The 21060-nt window shown below is 33.9% G+C and overlaps 1 protein-coding gene across 10 annotated transcripts in view; it reads left to right on the forward strand.

Moving 5' to 3' along the window:
* ASXL3 (ASXL transcriptional regulator 3) overlaps positions 1-21060 on the forward strand; it is a 245000-nt gene that overhangs the window by 170911 nt on the left and 53029 nt on the right. For 9 of the 10 annotated variants that reach the window (XM_007487186.3, XM_007487187.3, XM_056823860.1 and 6 more), the window contains one exon: positions 8747-8910. In XM_007487186.3, the coding sequence (XP_007487248.2) occupies positions 8747-8910 (164 nt within the window). Of the gene's footprint in view, positions 1-4594; positions 4909-8746; positions 8911-21060 lie in introns of those variants that run through there. The other variant, XM_056823864.1, reaches the window with a different exon arrangement.

Genomic DNA, 21060 nt, shown 5'->3' on the forward strand with positions numbered 1-21060 from the left:
TAATGAGACAGGCACAAAATGCCTACTTGTAATTGTAATTCTAGTCTTTTTTTCTGCCTTGCTGAATGAATCAGATCAAATGGTTAATTTCTTTTTTAGTGTTTTTTCTTCTAAGATAAAAGGGGCATAATTGATACTTACTTTTATCATTGTCATGTCCTATTGAATTAATTAACAAATCTATGTAATTTAAAGACCATATATTTGGTGTCCTAAATTTTATTTCTGATTTTGCCTTTTACTTTCCGGATTATTTGACTGTTATTCTTGCTGTTAAATTTTAGCCACATACAAAAGTATAAGTGGTTGTGGACCTCTTTAATCAGAGAGAACCTTTGAAAGAGCTTTGAGATCCATAAATGAAGAAAACTGTCAAAGTAAAGGTTGTTATTTTTGTTTTTAAACATTTTAGACATTGCATAATCAAATTTAGTTTCATAGTTATAGTTGAGTTTAAGAAGAATGTATGTATATGTAGATATACATCCTTAGGGATATAAGTTAGGTACTGTTCTCTAATGAGATTCCAGAACAGCAGACAAAGTGAAGAATGATGTTTGTATATAGAATATTCATTATGGAGAAAACTATCAAGTGCATAAGATCATAGATTTACAACTGGAAATTAACCTCAGAGTCATCTTACTCAACACTTGAATCTTATAGATGAAGATACGAAAGTCTAGAGAAGTTAAGTAATTTCTCCAAATTCATCCACCATACAGAAGTTATAGGTACCAGAGAAAGCTTTATTGTCAGTTCTCAAGAGCAACAATTTCACATATTCCAGAGAAGGCTAAATAGTGTAAAGTGATTATTAGAATGCAATTTAAGAGATAAAGAAGAGTCTTATCTCAGATTGGGGTCCACTTGCTTATTTTTTAAAATCAGGCTGTAGGATTAGAAAGCCCAGTGATACCAGTAGGTGGTATCATCAAAAGTCCTTGAAGTGAGCAATCAATCAATAATCATGATATTTTTAAGCCTTGTATTGTACCCTAGGAAGTTATACGCTAAAAAAATACATGTGGAATCTTCTTGGTGGTGTTTACTGAAAACCTGAAGGCGTCTAGGACTACTATCCTAGATTACTATTACTGTCCTCCATTAAGGAAAGCCTATATTTTCACTAAAGATAGCAATTTATTTGGGGGGGGGCAGTCTCAAGGTTTTAGTGTACAACAAGGTTAATATGATCATCCTAGGTTGTTAAGGGAAGTATAACTTTCAAGAATAATAAAATGGATAGCCCTGCTCGGCTCTTACCTGATTAGAACACATTTGGAATATTGAGTTAGGTTTTTGATATTACAGTTTATTTAGCAAGGACATTTATAAACTGAAGAGTGAACATTAAGTCAGGGTAGCCAAGATAGTGAAGAACTTTTACTCCAAGCTTTATGAGACTTGGTTGAGTCAGGACAGACATGATAACTGTCTTTAAGTATTTTAAATTTTTTCTTTGTGAAAGAGGGAGAAGACTTATTTAGCTTCAAAAGACAGAACCAGAAATAGTGATTGGAATTTGTACAGATTGGTTTTAGGCTTGATGTCCCGAAAAACTTTCTGACAATTAGATCTGTCCCAAAGATGAATGAGTGCTTTAAGGGGTTGTAGTTCCCCTCCTTTGAGGTCTGCAAGCAGAAGCCTAATGGTCATTTCCCTAGTATATTGAGGAGCATGAATTGGACTTGATGACTACTCATGTCACTTCTAACTCAATTTATGTGATTCTGTTACTTATTATAATCTGAGAGAGTTTAATTTTATCAGAAAATTTGCTACCCCAAAACATTCTTTAATTACCTGTTAATATAAAATAATATAAAAAATATAAAAGAGTATCATATTCTGAGAGAAATTGCCCAAGTTTTACAACAGGTTCAGAAAGCTAGCGAGAGAGTTAAGTTTCCCTTTAGCTATGATTTTTGGGGCCTAACAGAGGTATCAAGTAGCAGTTTCTGGTAGAGAAGCACCAATGTCCCCTAAATATTATATATAGAATTAAATGTCAGAGTAAGACAAAAGTGAGGTCTGGGAATGCATGCCTACTCGGCCAAAGAGAAAATTTATAGCAGCATGATATCTAAGCAGTTGCTGTGTAAACTGAACAAGGAAAGGCAGGGGGTGATTGAAAGTAGGTCAGTAGTAGAATTTATATGGTAAAGAGTCAAGGTGACAATTAAAAAACATAGAAGACAGAGAATAATAGATAAAGCAGCTTAAACAAGCATTTAGTGATCAAAGATGGAGTGGACCATTTGGAGCAAACAAATTCAGAAAGTATTTATTAAACATTTACTATGTGTCCACTATTATTCTAAGAAAACTAGAGTGTAAAATCATAGCCTCACATAAAGGCAGACTCAGTAAAATCTATCCATCATCTATTAAAAACACGTTTAGATAAACTTGGAACCTATTGGGACCATAGAATACTAAAAAATATAGATTTAGAAGGCTGTGAAATATTTATGTAATGGAATGATGTTCAACAGAGCAGGTATGTTGTATTTGTAGTTTATACATTTTGCTATGGTTAAAAGAGGGATCAATAGACTTCTCATCCTAGCCTAGCAAGTCCCCCCACATTTCATTTGTTCCTGGCTTCCAAGATGCAGTAATTAATTTATGTTTATCTTTTAATTAAATTTTTATATTTTTAAAACTAATAAACATTTATTTTCTTTCCCTTTCACTCATGAGCTCACTTTATTCTGATTTTATCAGCCTATTATGAGGTGATCAGTCCTTGAAGAATTTATTCACAGTGACCAAACTCATTAGATCCTGACATAAAACAGAGTTAATTTATTATTTGTAATAGAAAGATATACCTTTAAAGAGACTAGATAAATTCGTGTCTGCCAGCTAAAGTACTTCTTTTCCAATATCAAGGGAGTTAGAAAATTGAATTATTAAAACATCCGGGAGGTGGGAGAGCCTGAAGAAGTATTATTCATACATTATGGAATTTGCTTTTATATTGAGTATATACTCATATTCATTAGAAATAGTGTGATTTCATAAGTTTAAAGTTGGAAGGGACCCTCATGCAACCCCTTCCCTTCTTTCCTTCCTCTCTCCCTTCTTCCCTCCTTCCTTCCTTCCTTCTTTTCTTCCTTCCTTCCTCCCTCCCTCCCGGCCTCCCCTCCCTCCCGGCCTCCCTCTTTTCTTTCCCTCCTTCCTTACTTCCTCCTTTCCTTCTTCCCTCCCTTTCTTTCCTTCCATCCTTCCTTCCTTCCATCCTTCCATCTTTCCATAATCAAATACTAAGTATTTCAAGGCAAAAGAGCTGTAAGGGCTGAGCAGTTAGGGTTGTGACTTGCCTAGGGTCACATAGCTAGGAAGTGTCCAAATCCAGATTAAAACCCAGGGCCTTGTATCTCTAGGCCTGGGTCTCCATCCACTGAGCCCCCTAGCTGCCTCTCCTTCATTTTCTAGGTGAGGAAATTGAGACCTAGAGATTGAAGTGATTTGCCCATGATCGCACAGATAGTGACCAAACTTGTTCAGACTTTTGCTCTCTGAATACAAATCCATCCCTTTTTCTCCCCTACATTATCCTATTTTTCCTTTGCACAAGTACTACATTTACACAAAATAGATTTTTTCCAACATTCCTTTCAAAATATCAGTCACCAACTTGTGTCACTAGAATATTTCTGTATGAAAGCAAGTTAAAATTTTAATATGACCACTTATGTTGGTTAAATTTAAATTGGGAACAGAAGGAAAGCCCAGAAGAATGACACATAATCTGGACAACATTGAAAGCTGCAAGTTGAATTAATTCTATATTTAAAATGATATGAGAAATTAAGATTTGCAGTTTCAAAAAAAAAGTAAATTGATTTCTCCTTATTGAGGGAGGCCCCCTAGTCCCTGCCTGAGATTCAGGAAGCATGATCTCAATAGCAGGGGTGCAAATGTTCTTTTAGGATAGATTGCCCCATAGGCTTTACTCTCTTCCCTGCTGAATCAATTTTTACTTACTTCAGTTTTAAAATGTGCGATTTTCTGAACTGGTCTCAGGATAATCAGAGTGCATTCTTTTTGAAACCTGATGGTGACCCGGTAGCTTTTCTAACTACTAGAAATATCTTGGAATGGAATTGTATTGTATATTTTTTAACTCTCTCAAACAGTCCTATGTATTGCTGGGGCCTAATAAATAGTCATGTGTGTCTGTACATTTTATCATCTTAAAATTGACACAGGGTATTAGTTCCCAGGCAGAAGAGAGGTAAGGGCTAGGCAATTGTAGCTAAGTAACTTGCCCAGGGTCATGCAAGTAGGAAGTGTCTTGAGTCCAGATTTGAACCCAGATTTGAAGCATCCCTTTTCCTAGACTTGGCTTTCTATCTATTGAGCCATCTCATACTTCCCCCTAATAAATATTTATTAAATGAATGAAGTCCAATGCATCAGATATAGTGGAATGAATAATGAATTGTTCCTCACCTCCATATACTCATCTAGTTTTTAATATTCATCTTAGGAATATGGATAATGAAGTTTGCCTGCTTTCTTTCAACTAAAGGCAATGGGAAGTAATGACTAAGAGACCAGACCATGAAGCTTGGAAGACCTGGTTTCAAGTTCCACCTCTGACACATACTGGTTTGCAACTCTGAGCAAGTTATTTGTCCTTTTGGTTCTCTAGGAAATGCTCTAAAGCTCTTAAGTTGCAGAAGAGATATAAAGAGATTACTCTTTAATAATTTAGGGAGTTTCTTAGGTTACATCTAAACTATTGAAACTACAAGTCAAGTCTCTATCTCTATAACTAAGGACAGGGTCAGGTTTCTTGAAATAATTCCAGATGAAAATACATATTGGGTGTGCCCATCGTCATCTGAAGTAACACTCCTGGAGTTAAATCCAGTCTCCCTTACCTCTTTAGTGGTGAGTTGAATATGTATTCTTTATGATACATTATCTTATTATAGAACCTTAAGAATAATATACCTCACTGATGGATGAAAATACCTCTGTTATTACATTGTTATTTAAAAACTAACTCAGGAGAGTAGCACTTATGTTTCAAAAATTCACTTTTTTTCTAATTGTACCTATCAGCTGGGTGACTTGCCAAAAGAAAAAGTGGACTTGGATATGAATGTCTTTAATTAGGGATTCTTTAAACCTTTCCAGCCATTTTATGTCTCCCACCATGCTTGATAGCATAGATCAACACTTGAGAAATGTGACATTTGTTAATCTGTAAAGCTGATGGGAATTGGAGCATGCAGCCACTCTCTTTGCATGTAAATATGAAATATTCTTACAAATATCTTGGAAATTTGTCATGATAACTGTACTTGTAGATGTGTCATATAAAAAGAAGGATACTGATTGGATATTGATTGAGTTGTTTTCTGTAGGCTGGTAATTGTAGGTTTGTACTGGGCTATGTACTTTCTCTTCATCTCAGTTCCTTTGTCCAGTGGTACTCATTTACTAGTTAATGGCCAGGTAAATTTGTAGATTCAGATAACAGAACATCTTCTCTTTGTAGAAATAAATGACTTGATTGAGAATTGACTGCAATTTCAGCCATGTTTTAAATACATTTGTCAATTTCATCAATTGATTAGATGTATTGTCTACCTGATATAATGGCGCAATACAGAATTTGCCTCAAATCTTGGATTCCATCACATTTTTCCCCCAAAATGGAATGAGATGTAGCTCATCTTATTAGTGTTTTCCCATTATACATTGAAAAAATTATTGGTAGATTCCTTTCCAAAGGATGCCTATCTTTCAAATTTAGATAATAGGATTATAGATGTGAGCTTTAAGGCATCTCTGGAGTTGTTCAGTCCCACCTTTCATTTACAGATAAAAATTATTGGCTCTAGAGAGAACAAGTGATCTATCCAAGAAGATTACCACGGATCAGAAACAGAATTTTAAATCAAAGTAAGAGGTGGGATTTGAACATAGTGCTTGTGATTCCATGGTCAATGCTTTTTTTCCTTTGGAAAAAGGGAAGTACTATATTATTTTAGCAGCTAGGTGGTGTATACATAGAATGCCAGGCATAGAATCAGGAAGACCTGAGTTCATATGTGGCCTGAGATACCAGCAATATGATCCTAGGCAAGTCACTTAGTTCTGTTTGCCCCAATTTTCTCACATTTAAATGTGTTAGAGAAAGAAATGGGAAACTGCTTCACTATCTTTGCCAAGAAAACAGTTCATAAAGAGTCAGAAATGACTAAATAACAACAAATATGCTATTTGGAGATGAGGACTAGATCTGTGATTTCATTGATATTGAGAGCTGTTAGATAATGAAATTCCTTCAACCAGTGCAGTTTGGCACTATCTCCACTACTTAGGGCCTTAGAGAGTTGTCTTACTGAAAAGTCAAACAATTTGACAATAATTTACATTGGCAAACAATAGGATAATTATTGGTGAAAAATAGGATAATCACTGATGAGGGTTAAATGGACAAACTGCTTATATAAAATTTGGGTTTGTAGCAGACCAAATATTAAAAGATCCCATCACATTATCTTCACTTTACCAGTTCCTTTAATTCCCCATACTTGACTTAATTGAGATGTACTGTTCGTTTTTAATTTTTTAACTAATTAATCTCAGTTTTCCAACTATGTTGTAAACATTTTAAAGGAACCTTGGTATACTTTCTCCTCCTCTCTTCTTCCTTCCTTCCTTCTCCCCCCCCCCCCACTTTCTTTCTTCTTTCTTCTTCTTCCTCTTCCTCTTCTTACTTTTCGTCTTCCTCCCCTTACCTTCCATCCTATAATCAATACCGTGTATTAGTTCCAAGTCAGAAGAGTGGTTTTGACTAGGGAGTGGTAATAAATGACTTTTCCAGGGACACACAGTTAGGAAGTGTCTGAGGCCTCGCTCTCAACCCACTGAATGACCTACCTCTATACCTTTGTATTTTGTTCTTATATTTGCTTTAACCATTAAATGTAAAATAACTATCAGTATAAAGTAATTACTTTTCTATTTTGTTGAATGAATATTTGTAGGCCCTCTCCTAGATGGAGAATCCTTTGTCTCTTATAAGTGATTAAATAAAAGCATCTATTTCTGTTTTCAGGGACCGTTTTAGTTTTCCTCAAGAGACCATTGAGAGAGGAACTAAATATAGGCAGATTCTTCTAGGGTTTGGAAAGGAGGCAAAGTGTCATCTATAGATGACCATATGAGCTAATTGATTCAAATTATATACTTAACAATAATGTCCTACAGTAGAAGATTCTATATATAAGCCTTTTGAACACTTACTTTTTGACAGGAATTCATCTGCCTTGATCTATGTTTTATATGATTTAAAAAAAATTTGAATTGGAAAGTTTAAACCAAAAACTTTTTTGGAATTAACATAAAATACCTTATATGTCAGAGTCATGGCTTTAATTTTTCTACCTGTTGGAAAAAATACTGTTAATTTTGCTCTAATTAAGATATTACCATCCTAAAAAGGAGGCATTTCCATGAAGATAATTCCAATGGAAATGTATGTTCTTTGAAATCAGATACTGTTCTGTTTCTATCTTTGTGACCCCAACATCCATTACAATGCCTAGCACTTATTAGGGATATGTGATTAAGATTGGACATGCAATGTCATTGATATATAGAATTCTAGGGAGAGGAACCTTCTGAATCTAATGATTTTTGAGATCTGCCTAGAGCACTGTGTGGTTCAGTGACTTGTACAGTCACAAAGCCAACATATGTCAAAGGTAGCTCTTAGTTGACCTCTTCTTAACTTCTAAGGCAATATTCCTGTTCATTTTTATCCATGGAGCCTCACACATATTAGTAAACCCTTATTATGTGCTTGTTCAATGAATGAACAAACTGGAAGGAAAGCCATCTCTTAATTTTTCCCTTTTCCATAGTCTGTCTGGAGTCTTATATAAGATACTTTGTACTCTCATATTTGGTAACACCTTATTTATTATTTACATGTCAATATTCAAGACTCAAAAGATTTTCTGAAGCTTATGAAATCTAGATATCTTTTTTTTTTTCAACCGGGAAAATTTAGTGGGGTGATTGAGTGATATTTATTTTATAATGTCATTATAGTAACCTCAAAAGAACCGAAGATTCTTAAAAATACATCTCTATTTTGCTATGAGACAAAGATGGAAGAATATGCAATAATTAAAAATGCAGAGGAGATATAAGCATTGGGTCATAAAGCTCACCTCATCATAGATATATGCAGAGAAGCCTCAGATAATAAGAACATTACAAGGATCCATATCAATTCAACTTTGTCAGTGGAAATGATTCACTTTTTAATGGATTTTTAGGACATTGTCCTTTTAATAACAGATAACATTAAATGTTGTGCAGTGGAAGGTTTTTTAATGGACTTTTCCACCAACTGATCTGTGGCAAATGTTTATAACCTAGGTTCCCAAGCAGTATTTTATATAGGGGTTTCCATTTAGCCAAACATACTTAGACCCCTGCTTTCATGACCCTAAAGGAACTCCAAACATATTTGTTCATTTGGAAGATGCCACTCTGAGTTAAAAGTATATAAGTGGTTTTCACTAAAAGATGGATGGTGTAAATAAAAAAATCAAAGGAAGAAGGTGTTAAAATTCTCTTCAAAGATCAGCATTTTAAATAGAGATTGAAATCTGAATGTATTGCCAAATTTGTGTGTGTATGTATATTTAGCTCACACATACCAGTCTACAGTAAAGTTGTACTTCTTGCTTGTTTACCACAGGACACTTGAAATGGACCAAAGCTGAGGATATTGACATAGAAACACCAGGATCTATTCTTGTGAACACTAACCTGAGGGCATTAATAAACAAACACACGTTTGCTTCCTTACCTCAACATTTTCAGCAATACCTCCTGCTTTTGCTCCCAGAAGTAGATAGACAGGTAAGTAGAAGTTTTTGGCTGTGGTTTTCAAATGCTAGTTTTATTAATAAGAAGATCTAGAACTATTATTTAGGATGACACATGAGTAAGCTTCTTTGAAATAATTAGGACCATTTTACTCAATTTAAATTTTTTAGTTTAATCCATAAAATAGCAATGATTTTTCATTTCAATAATGAATCAATTTTATCTTAAGATATAGAATAGATTGTTTGGGAGGGTGGAGGGAATCAAGTATTCTCTTCCTTTATCAAATAAATCTTTGAAGTAGCTGCTTCTTTGCCCTGAGGGAATATTGAAGTACAGCAATAAAAAAGCCTGTGCTTCTAAGAAAATATGTAATTTTTCTTTTCTTTTTTTGGTAAATGTTTTTATTCACAAACTTTTTGAAAAGCTTTTAATATTTATGGTTCCATATTCTGAGCATATCAGAGAAATTAGGATTTAATATTAGCTAATCACTTTACAGATATGTAGGGGTTTTTTCCCCATCTAACTAAAGGTAGATATTTTAGTTCTAAATATAATTTATATTATTGAAAAGATTCTAAAATAAGTTAATAAAATAATTGAGATCTGTAATAAGAATTGTAATCACTTTAAGAACATTTTCCTTTAAAATAGATCATGCTCATAAAATATATTTTGAAAATTGATAAAATTTTTGACCAGAAGGTAAATTTTTGAATTGTCTGTCTTTAAATTATTGAATAATTGTATATATATTATAATCTTTTCCACATGAACTTTAACCTAAGATATAATGTGTTGATGGGGAAGTATATTAAAATCATGCAAACACACAAATCCATAAATGATAGTAAGATTCTTTTAGTCTTTTTCTTTAGGAATATTTTCTTAGTTTGTACTTAATAATGTTGACTTATTATAATTGTTTACTTCCATAATGTAAAGTGCCTTAAATAATATGCACTAACTTCTCTTCATTTCTTTTTGGGGGACTGCCTTGTTTACTTTGAAAAAATACTATTTTAATTTTATTTATACTTAGTGACATTTAGAACTCCTAGAGGAAAGGGCAGATGTCTGACTTCATTTTGCCCAAATGTTTTGATAAATAAGAAGGAACGAGAATATATGCCTAGAGGTGTCATAGACAGTAGAAGGTCGAGGGCCATCTCCAAAAGAAGCAACAGTAGAAGCTACCAACATGAATGTAAGATGGAGTTACAAAAACAAAGAAAATGAATTGCTGTCAGAGGTCAGACAGAACCAGAAGGGATTTCTCCTATATATATATATATATATATATATATATATATATATATATATATATATATGGTGTTTTCTTCATTCTGACAGTGTCTACCTGCCAGAAGGATTTTTTGCTGGCATTTAAGTTGGAATACTGTTCTAAGCCTTCTAGGATAAGTTTTGTGGCATTTTTTAGACTTTCCTATAATATACTTGACAGCTTTTTTTTCCTCCTTTAGTTTCTAGAATTTGTACTTTTCATAAACTGTACCTGTAGAGGTCTTTCTTGACCTTTTTAATGGATGGCACTTGGTGCAACAAATGTCAACTTAAGTGGAGTCTTATTTGGGTTTTTATTACTTTTCCAAATGGCACCTCAGTGATGAATAGTGTGTTGTCAGTTCTGTCATAAACATCATTTTTCAGCAATGTACATCTTTGCTTTCTGGGGTGGTATAAGGAAGCAGCTCATTACATATCACTCTTCTCCCACACACAGATCCTACTAACAGCTTCTTGAATTGTCCATTCTTTCTGTCCAGAAAAATTAATTGCTACCTTCTAATCCATTCTAATTAGTCTCTTTTACTGTTTGTATTTTAAAATTTTGAGTTAGATGTCTAGCTACTGACTGCTTTGTTCTTGGTCCATAGCCTCTTCAAAATCCGATCCAGTTTTGTGCTGTTGAGGTTTTGTACTCAGTTATACTGCACATAATTCTGACTGTGGAGAATACCATTAAAATAAAATGGAACATTTACACAGTTCCCTTTGCAGAGAATTTTGTATTAGAAAAAGCAATGCATTTGTCATGCATTTTATAGCACATGAGTACATGATTTATTGATTTTTGATGGCTCTGTTGGCATCACTGTGTGTATTTAAAGAAGTCACAGCTTTCATAAATGCAAATGGAAAAGGACATTTAATTTTTTCTCCCAAGTAGAAGTAGCTCATACATTATTTGTAATAAATCAGACCTTGCATGGAGATTGTTTTATGTACTGTGTATATTGATTTTTAAAATTATGCCATTATTTTTATTCCAGAGTTAGTATATATGTAATGAAATACCTATTTACCCAACAGATCCTAGTAATTTCATAAGATTAAAGATAAGAAAAAATAAGTAATCTTAAATCTTTAGTTATAAGTGAAAGTTCATTTGGGTTGCAGTTCTTTTAATAAGCCTGACATTTCAACTTTTTCTTCACTTTGGAAAGCACATCCAGATATCCATGTTTATTTTTCTTTTCACTTAGGCTGTAAAATTATTGAAGATGGGAAATGAATCTATTTTGGTGAACACTTAGTAGACTAGATACTTGCTATCTAATATAATAAATACTTAGTACAATGCTATGTTTTAATGGACATTTATGTAGAAAGTACTAATTAAGTGATGAATAATAAACACAATTTTCCCTGTTTCCTGCCTCGACCCTACTAGTAAGGCAATTAGAGATAAGGATAAATACCATGGACTAATCAATTCATCACAATTACTTACCATACCTGGTTCCTCATAGCATTAAAAAGGTGCCTTTCTATGTGGGTAATTTGCTACCAGTTACTTATTTGGCTATAGAGTAATATTGAAATCAGTAAGCATTTTAGAGAGCTCTTTAATATATATCTGCCTTAAAGGCTTAGATGTCTTATGAGGATGTGGAGGTCACTCTGGGCACAGTATATAGACTCTGGCAGGTCCTAATGAGCCAGAAAGGTTCTGTTTGTTTTTTAAATGTCTAATGTTGATTAATGTCTTATTTGAAAACTAGCCTAACTAAGATCTGAGAGGTTCATCCTCAAAGGATAATACTTTGGGGCTTGGCGGCCATAACAGTTCTTCAGAGAAGTAGTTTGTTTATATTTTGTGTATACACATTTTTAATATTCTTATATTATCCTGCCTATAGAATGTAAGCTCCTTTAAGGCAGAGAATATTTCATTTTTGTCTTTTCATCCCCATCTCCTAGCACAATGCCTAGAAACATAGTAGATGGCTAGTAATTTTTTGTTGTTGTTGACTGTTCATTGAGCTACATTATTGGATGACTTAACCAATTAAATAATGCATTTTACAATATTTATGTAATAATAAAAGCAAATGCATGCAAAATGGTAATTCCAAGGCCTCTTAAGAACAAAGTACCCCAACAAGGAAAAAGAACAGAATAGGGAACCATTGGAAAGAGCACAGGCTCTAGGCAAAGGATGTGCATTCAGTATTTGTATTAACTTGAACAAGTCACTCATTGTCCATGGAATTTGGTTCTCTTTTCTGTATTTTGAGGAATTTGGACCAAGTGGACTTTGTTTCCCAAATTTCAACCCTAGATCTTAGAACTGCTAACTCCTGGTCTTAGAAGACATTTTATTCATTCATTCATTCATTTATAGAGCAAGAAGAGATCTTAATAAGGATAGATATAATATTTGGCAAACCAGATTATGTTGTATCAATCTTGTAAATACCTAAACATCCCTTTCTGTATTTAGAAATGTAAGCTTAAATGCAGAGAGAGTTTTTTGTTTTGTTTTTATATATCAAGGACCTATCAGAGTGTTGGTATAAATTAGATACATATGTGCATTGAGTAGAATTCTCCAAACTATTTCATATCTATCACTGCCAACTCCTGGTTATGCTCTACAAATAAATGATGTGTCATGTTATATGTAGAAACATTTTAGACATATTAATGCCATAAACATTGGCTTTTCTCCTTAAACATTAGTTTCATAGGTTATGCATTTACTACCTACTACTTTCTTTCCACCAAAAAAATAGTGAAGAAACTTTCTTTTAGGAGAAAGTAAAGCTAAAGGCCCCCTAATTTTTAATGAGGAAGTTGCAAACTGATTTCTTATTTTTCCTTATTTACATGGTTGGGTAGGATTCCTGACCCAAATACTAGGATTTGATTAAAAACTAAAAACAGTATCAAAAACATAGCAATGCAAGTTATCTAAAACACTGCAAATGATGGCTCTCATGAGGGTTCTGCCACAATAACAAACATTCACACGATTTTGTCATGGAATAACAAAATGGACTAACCTTGACCAGAGAATTTCCTATTTGAATTCCTTTTTCAGTTGTAGTTAAATTTTTTTCTATGTTTACTATTTTTCTTTAAGGGAAGTTAATTCCATAACCTACCATGTATAAGGGCTTTGTTGTGAGCAGGAGTAAGCTGCACAATTTTTAGTAGTCACAACATGAGAACATTTTGCTATTCAAAAAGGTTCTTACTTACTTTCATGGCCATAAGCCATTTTTTAAATCAGAGTTTAATTGCTTTTTATCAATTCATTTCTCTCCGTTGAAAAGCTGTATTATTTCAATCTGTTTCTTGTTCCCTCCATTACTTCTCCTACTTGCTTTTTTCTGTATTAATTTCTCTTCCTTGGACATTTAAACATTCAAGAATATGTGTATTAATCACATTGGACTTGAAATTTTTAATTAATACCTTTTGATTTCACATTACACAGGGGAAACCAAGGTAGCACAGTGGATAGAGAACTGGGTCTGAAGTTGGGAGGACCTGGCCTCAGATAGTAGTACCTAACTGACTGACCCTCGTCAAGTCACTTAACCCCAATTGCCTAGCTCTTGCTCTTCTTCTGTCTTAGAATTGGTATTAGGGTAGAAGGTAAATTTTTTTCCAAAGTCAATCTTACATCATACTGTCATTTTTAGGTATATACCCCTCTCTTACTTGCTTGTTGCTTACAATACCATTGAAAGCTTTCCCTTTTAAAAAGGACAATAGTTAATTAAGACAAATATAGTGACTATGGCTGACAGTATAATCTTCATTCCAAACCATGCACCCCTACCCTACTAATAAAAGGAAACACACTTCTTTATTTTTATTCCAAGGCCAAATATAATTATATAATTCTTAATTTTTTGTTTTATTTTTCCTTATTTTGTTATGTTGTTATTCATTTTTCTTGTGTTTCTTACCTTTTATCTGCATCCATCTATTCTTACTACTGCTGCTATTGCTGTTACTGCTAAAAAAAAGTTAACATTCATATAGTACTTACTACCGGCCATGTACTATGCTAAGCACTTTACAGTTATTTCATTTGATCCTCAAAATAACCCTGGGAGATAGGCGCCATAATTACCCCCATTTTCCGGGTGAGGAAACTGAGATGAACAACAGCTTGCCCAAGGTCACACATCTAGTAAATATCTAAGCCTGGATTTCAATTCAGCCTTTTCTGACTCTAAACCCAACATTCTTATCTACTCTGCCACCTACCTGTCCCAAATAGTTCCATGTTTTTCTTCTTTATCATTATTTTTTACAGTGTAGCATTACATTAACACAAGTAGTAATATATTACATATACCACAGTTTATTTAATCATTCCTCAGTTAATCACTTTGTTACCAGTTTATTTGGACAATAAAAGTACAGTTATATACACACACAATACCTGTGTATAGATGTAATTATAAAATTCTATATAATGTAATGAAAAGCAACTTAAATAACTAGAAGCATATTCAGTATTTATGGCTGGGCCAAGCTTACAATTTAAGCTTGTGGGTAAAGATTTGTTTTTGTTTTATCTTCATGTATCAAGGACCTAGCAGAGGTAAACAAATGTGCATTGAATGGAATTTCCCCAAACTGGTAATATAACATAATAAAAATAAAAATCCTGCCCAAATAAATTTGCTGAATTAGATAGAGCTATACCAAACAAACAACCAAAGTAATATTTTATAGAGCTAGGCAAAATAATAACAAAGTTAAGCCAAGAGAACAAAGGATCTGGAATATCCAGGAAAATAATGAAAAAATGTAGACACTAGGGAAGATTAGCATTTTCCCACTTCAGATTACAAAGCAATCATCATCAAAGCAATTCAGTACTAGTAAAACAAAGAAAGTCAATAAAAAGAAGATTAAACAAGGAAGATCCAGAAAAAAACTGAAATTAGTAATACAGTGAATTCAATAATCCCCAAACAGAAGCAATTTTTATTTGGCAAGAATTGTTGGGGAAACTGGAAGCCATTCTCAGAAATTAGGTTTAGGTCACCATCTTATACCATATGACATTATAAATTCAAAATGGATATGACCTGAATATCAAAAACCATACTAGTAAATTAGAAGAGAAGATTGTAGACTTTTGTATAGCTAAGGGTAAATTCTTTTTTTCTTTAATTTTCTTTAATAGATTAATTTAGAATATTTTTCTAAGATTATGAAAATCATGTTCTTTTCCTCCCCTTGAGCCCTTTCCCATAGCCGACACACAACTACACTGAGTTTTACATATATCATTGATCAAGACCTATTCCCATATTATTGATATTTGCACTAGGGTGATCATTTAGGGTTTATAACCACAATCCTATCCCCATTGACCCATGTGATCAAGCAGTTGTTTTTCTTTTGTGTTTCTATTCCCACAGATCTTCCTCTGAATGTGGATAGTGTTCTTTCTCATAAGTCCTTCAGAATTCTTGGATCATTGCATTGCTACTCATAGAGAAGTCCATTATGTTCTATTGTACCAGAGTGTATCAGTCTCTGTGTATAATGTTCTCCTGGTTCTTCTCCCTTCACTCTGCATCAATTCCTGGAGGTCATTCCAATTCACATAGAATCCCTGCAGTTCATTGTTTTGTTGAGCACAATAGTATTCCATCACCAACAGATACCACAATTTGTTCAGCCATTCCCCAATCAGAGGACATCCTCATTTTCCAGTTCATTGCCACCACAAAGAGTACAGCTATGAATAAACCCCACAGTTCTATGGCTGGATCAAAGGGCAGACAGTCTTTTTGCACCCTTTGGACACAGTTCCAAATTGCCTTCCAGAATGGTTGGATTAATTCACAACCCCACCAGCAATGCATTAATGTCCCAATATTGCCACATTCCCTCCAACATTTATTACTTTCCTTTGCTGTCATCTTAGCCAGTCTTAGCCATGTGTGGGGTGGTACCTCGGAGTTGTTTTGATTTGCATTTCTCTGATTATAAGAGATTTAGAACATTTTTTTTCAGTGTTTATTGATAGTTTTGATTTCTTGATCTGAAAATTACCTATATATGTCCCTTGCCCATTTATCAATTGGGAAATGGCTTGGTTTTTTGTACAATTGATTTAGCTCTTTATAAATTTGAGAAATTAGACCTTTGTCAGAATTTTTTGTTGTGAAGATTTTTCCCAATTTGTTGCTTCCCTTCTAATTTTAGTTGCATTGGTTTTGTTTGTACAAAATCTTTTTAATTTAATGTAATCAAAATTATTGATTTTACATTTTGTGATTTTTTCCCTAACTCTTGCTTGGTCTTAAAATCTTTCCTTTCCCAAAGGTCTCCCAGGTATACTATTCTGTGTTCACATAATTTACTTACAGTTTCCTTCTTTATATTCAAGTCATTCACCCATTCTGAGTTTATCTTGGGTGTAGAGTGTTAGATGTTGATCTAAACCTAATCTCTCCCATACTGTTTTCCAATTTCCCCAGTAGTTTTTGGCAAATAGTGGATTTTTGTCCCCAAAGCTGGGATCTTTGGTTTTATCATAGACTATGTCTTGCTGAGGCCACTTACTCCAAGTCTATTCCATTGATCCTCCCTTCTGTTTCTTAGCCAGTACCAAATTGTTTTGATGACCACTGCTTTATAGTATAGTTTAATGGGGCAATTCTTAATGTACAAGAAAGACTAGAAATGAATACAAAAGATAATTTTGGTTATGTAAGGTTGAAGAGTTTTTACAGAATCAAAATTAATGATACTGGGCTAAGAAAGGAAGTGCTCAGATAGGAAAAAAATCTTTGTCTCAAATACTCCTGATAAGGTTCTGGCTCCCCAGCTATATAAACAAGTTACAAATACATAAGATTAAAAAAGCATTCTCTACTAGGTTAATAGTCAAAGAATATCAGCTAACAGCTCTCCAAAGAAGATGTACAAACCAACAACCATCATTTGAAAGAATGTTTCAAATCACCAGTAAGGGAAATATATATTTCCATGTTTGTCATGTTGTGAAAGAATACACTAAAATAACTAATGGTACTTTCAGTTGGCATTCAGACATTGTCTTTTCTTTCTGTTATGGTGGATATTCTTTTTTTGTCATGGAGTTGACTTGCATCCTTGTCTTGTTGATAATAGTTAAGTCATTCATAGTTGATCCTCATACATTATTGTTGTTACTATGTATAGTGTTTTCCTGACTTCACTTTTCATTACTGCATGCAAGTCTTCCAGAAATTTTTGTATTTTTCATTTCTTATGGCATAATAGTATTCCATTACAATCAGATACAACTTGTTGAGCCATTCTCCAATTGATTTATCCCTTTACTTTCTAGTTCTTTGCCACCACAAAAAGAACTGCTATAATTATTTTTGTACAAGTAGGTTCTTTTCCCCTATCTTTACTCTCTTTGGGATATAGACCTAGTAGTAATGTTGCTAGGTCAAAAGATAGGCTTAGTTTTATGGCTCTTTGGGCATGGTTCTGTATTGCTTTCCAGAATGGTTATATCAGTTCACAGCTCTACCAACATTGTAATAATGTTCAAATTTTTCTACATCCCTCCCCACCCCTCCCCAACATTTATCATTTTTTTTTTTGGTCATGTTAGTCTGATAAGTATGAGATGGCATCTCAGAGTTTTGATTTGCATTTCTCTCATAGTGACTTGTACCATTTTTTTGTAGAATTAACGATACTATTCTTTACCTGAGAATTGCCTGCTCATATCCCTCTCACCATTTGTGAGTTGGGAAATGCTTTGAAACATTATGGAATTGACAAAGTTTTCTGTATATTTGGCAAATGACTGTGATGTCTAACAAATGGCTTTGTTAGAGAGACTTGCTGCTATAAAGATTTTTTTCCAGTTTGTTGTTTGCCTTTTAATCTTGGTTTTGTTACTTTTGCTTGTGCTTACTTTTTTTAATTTGATGTAGTCAAAGTTACCTACAAAATCTCTTGCCTTGACAAAATTCTTCTCTCATCCATAAATCTGAAAGGTAAACGGTTTTGTGTTCCCCTAATTTGTTTATGTTATCACCCATTATTTCAAAATCATGTATCCATTTTGCCTTTACCATAATATATGATATGAAGTATTTGTCTATGTCTTATTTCTGCCATACTGTTTTCCAGTTTTCCCAATAGTTTTTGTCAAACAGTGACTTCTTGCAGAAGCTTGGATCTTTGAATTTTTTTCAAATACTAATTTACCATTGTTATATGTTATGTGTCTTGTCTCTTCCATTAATCCTCTACTATATTTCTTTAGTTTTTTTTTAAACATTATTTTATTTGGTCATTTCCAAACATTATTCACTGGAAACAAAGATCATTTTCTTTTCCTCCTCTCCCCCCCTCCCACCACCTTTTCCTCTCCCATAGCGGACGCACGATTCCACTGGTTATCACATGTGTTCTTGACTCGAACCCATTTCCCTGTTGTTGGTATTTGCATTAGAGTGTTCATTTAGAGTCTCTCCTCAGTCATATCCCCTCAACCACTGTAGTCAAGCAGTTGCTTTTTATCTGTGTTTTTACTCCCACAGTTTATCCTGTGCTTGTGGATAGTATTTTTTGGATCCCTGCAGATTGTTCAGGGACATTGCATTTCCACTAATGGAGAAGTCCATCACCTTCAATTGTACCACAGTGTATCAGTCTCTGTGTACAATGTTTTCCTGGTTCTGCTCCTTTTGCTCTGCATCACTTCCTGGAGGTTGTTACAGTCTCCATGGAATTCCTCTACTTTATTATTCCTTTTAGCACAATAGTATTCCATCACCAACATGTACCACAATTTGTTCAGCCATTCCCCAATTGATGGGCATCCCCTCATTTTCCAATTTTTGGCCACCACAAAGAGTGCAGCTATGAATATTCTTGTACAAGTCTTTTTCCTTATTATCTCTTTGGGGTACAAACCCAACAGTGCTATAGCTGGATCACAGTGCTATAGCTGGATCAAAGGGCAGACAGTCTTTTATCACCCTTTGAGCATAGTTCCAAATTGCCCTCCAGAATGGCTGGATCAATTCACAACTCCACCAGCAATGAATTAGTGTCCCCACTTTGCCACATTCCCTCCAGCATTCATTACTTTCCATAGCTGTCATGTTAGCCAGTCTGCTAGGTGTGAGGTGATACCTCAGAGTTGTTTTGATTTGCATCTCTCTGATTATAAGAGATGTAGAGCACTTTTTCATGTGCTTATTAATAGTTTTGATTTCTTTGGCTGAGAACTGCCTATTCATGTCCCTTGCCCATTTATCAATTGGAGAATGGCTTGATTTTTTGTACAATTGATTTAGTTCTTTGTAAATTTGAGTAATTAAACCTTTGTCAGAGGTTTTTATGAAGATTGTTTCCCAATTTGTTGCTACCCTTCTGATTTTGGTTACATTGGTTTTGTTTGTACAAAAACTTTTTAATTTGGAATTAGTACCATGTTTGTGTCATAAAAGGAGTTTGGTAGAACTCCCTCTTTGCTTATTATGTCAAATAGTTTGTATAGTATTGGAGTTAGCTGTTCTTTGAATGTTTGATAGAATTCACTGGTGAATCCGTCAGGCCCTGGGGATTTTTTCTTAGGAAGTTCTTTGATGGCATGTTGGATTTCTTTTTCTGCTATGGGATTATTTAAGAAATCTATTTCTTCTTCTATTAGTCTAGGCAATGTATATTTTTTGTAAATATTCATCCATATCACCTGGGTTGGTATATTTATTGCCATATAGTTGGGCAAAGTAGTTTTTAATGATTGACTTAATTTCCTCTTCATTGGAAGTGAGATCCCCCTTTTCATCCTTGATGCTGTTAATTTGCCTTTCTTCTTTCCTTTTTTAAATCAGATTGACCAGGACTTTGTCTATTTTGTCTGGTTTTTCAAAGTACCAGCTTCTAGTCTTGTTTATTAGCTCAATAGTTCTATCACTTTCGATTTTATTAATTTCTCCCTTAATTTTTAGGATCTTTAGTTTGGTTTTCTTCTGGGGGTTTTTAATTTGTTCGTTCTCAAGTTTTTTGATTTGCATTTCCAATTCCTTGATCTCTGTCCTCCCTAATTTGTTAATATATGCACTCTAAGTACTGCCTTGGCTGCATCCCATAAGGTTTGAAAGGATGTCTCACCATTGTCATTTTCCTCAGTGAAATTATTAATTGTTTCTATGTTTTCTTCTCGAACTAACCGATTTTGGAGTATCATATTGTTTAATTTCCAATTAGTTTTTGATTTGGCTCTCCATGTACCCTTACAGATCAATATTTTAATTGCCTTGTGAACTGAAAAGGCTGTATTCATTATTTCTGCTTTTCTGCATTTGAGTGCCATGTTTCTGTGACCTAGTGTATGATCTATTTTTGTGAATGTGCCATGTGGTGCTGAAAAGAAGGTGTATTCCTTTTTGTCCCTATTTATTTTTCTCCGTATGTCTATTAACTCTTAATTTTTCCAAGATTTCATTCACCTCTTTTACCTCTTTCTTGTTTATGTTTTGGTTTGATTTATCTAAATTTGATAGTGGTTGGTTCAAGTCTCCCACTAATATGGTTTTACTATCTATTTCCTCCTTCAATTCTCCTAGTTTCTCTATTAAAAATTTGGATGTTGTACCATTTGGTGCATACATGTTGATTAGTGATATTTCCTCATTGTCTATACTCCCTTTTAACAGAATATATTTATCTTCCCTATCCCTTTTGATCAGGTCTTTTTTTGCTTTGGCTTTGTCAGATATCATGATTGCAACTCCTGCCTTCTTTCTATCAGTTGAGGCCCAAAAGGTCTTACTCCAACCTTTAATTCTAACCTTGTGAGTGTCAATCCTCCTCATATGTGTTTCTTGAAGACAACAAATGGTAGGGTTTTGGGTTCTAATCCAATTTGCTATT

The sequence above is a fragment of the Monodelphis domestica genome, chromosome 3, assembly GCF_027887165.1.
Source record: "Monodelphis domestica isolate mMonDom1 chromosome 3, mMonDom1.pri, whole genome shotgun sequence".
NCBI classification, from domain to species: Eukaryota; Metazoa; Chordata; class Mammalia; order Didelphimorphia; family Didelphidae; genus Monodelphis; species Monodelphis domestica.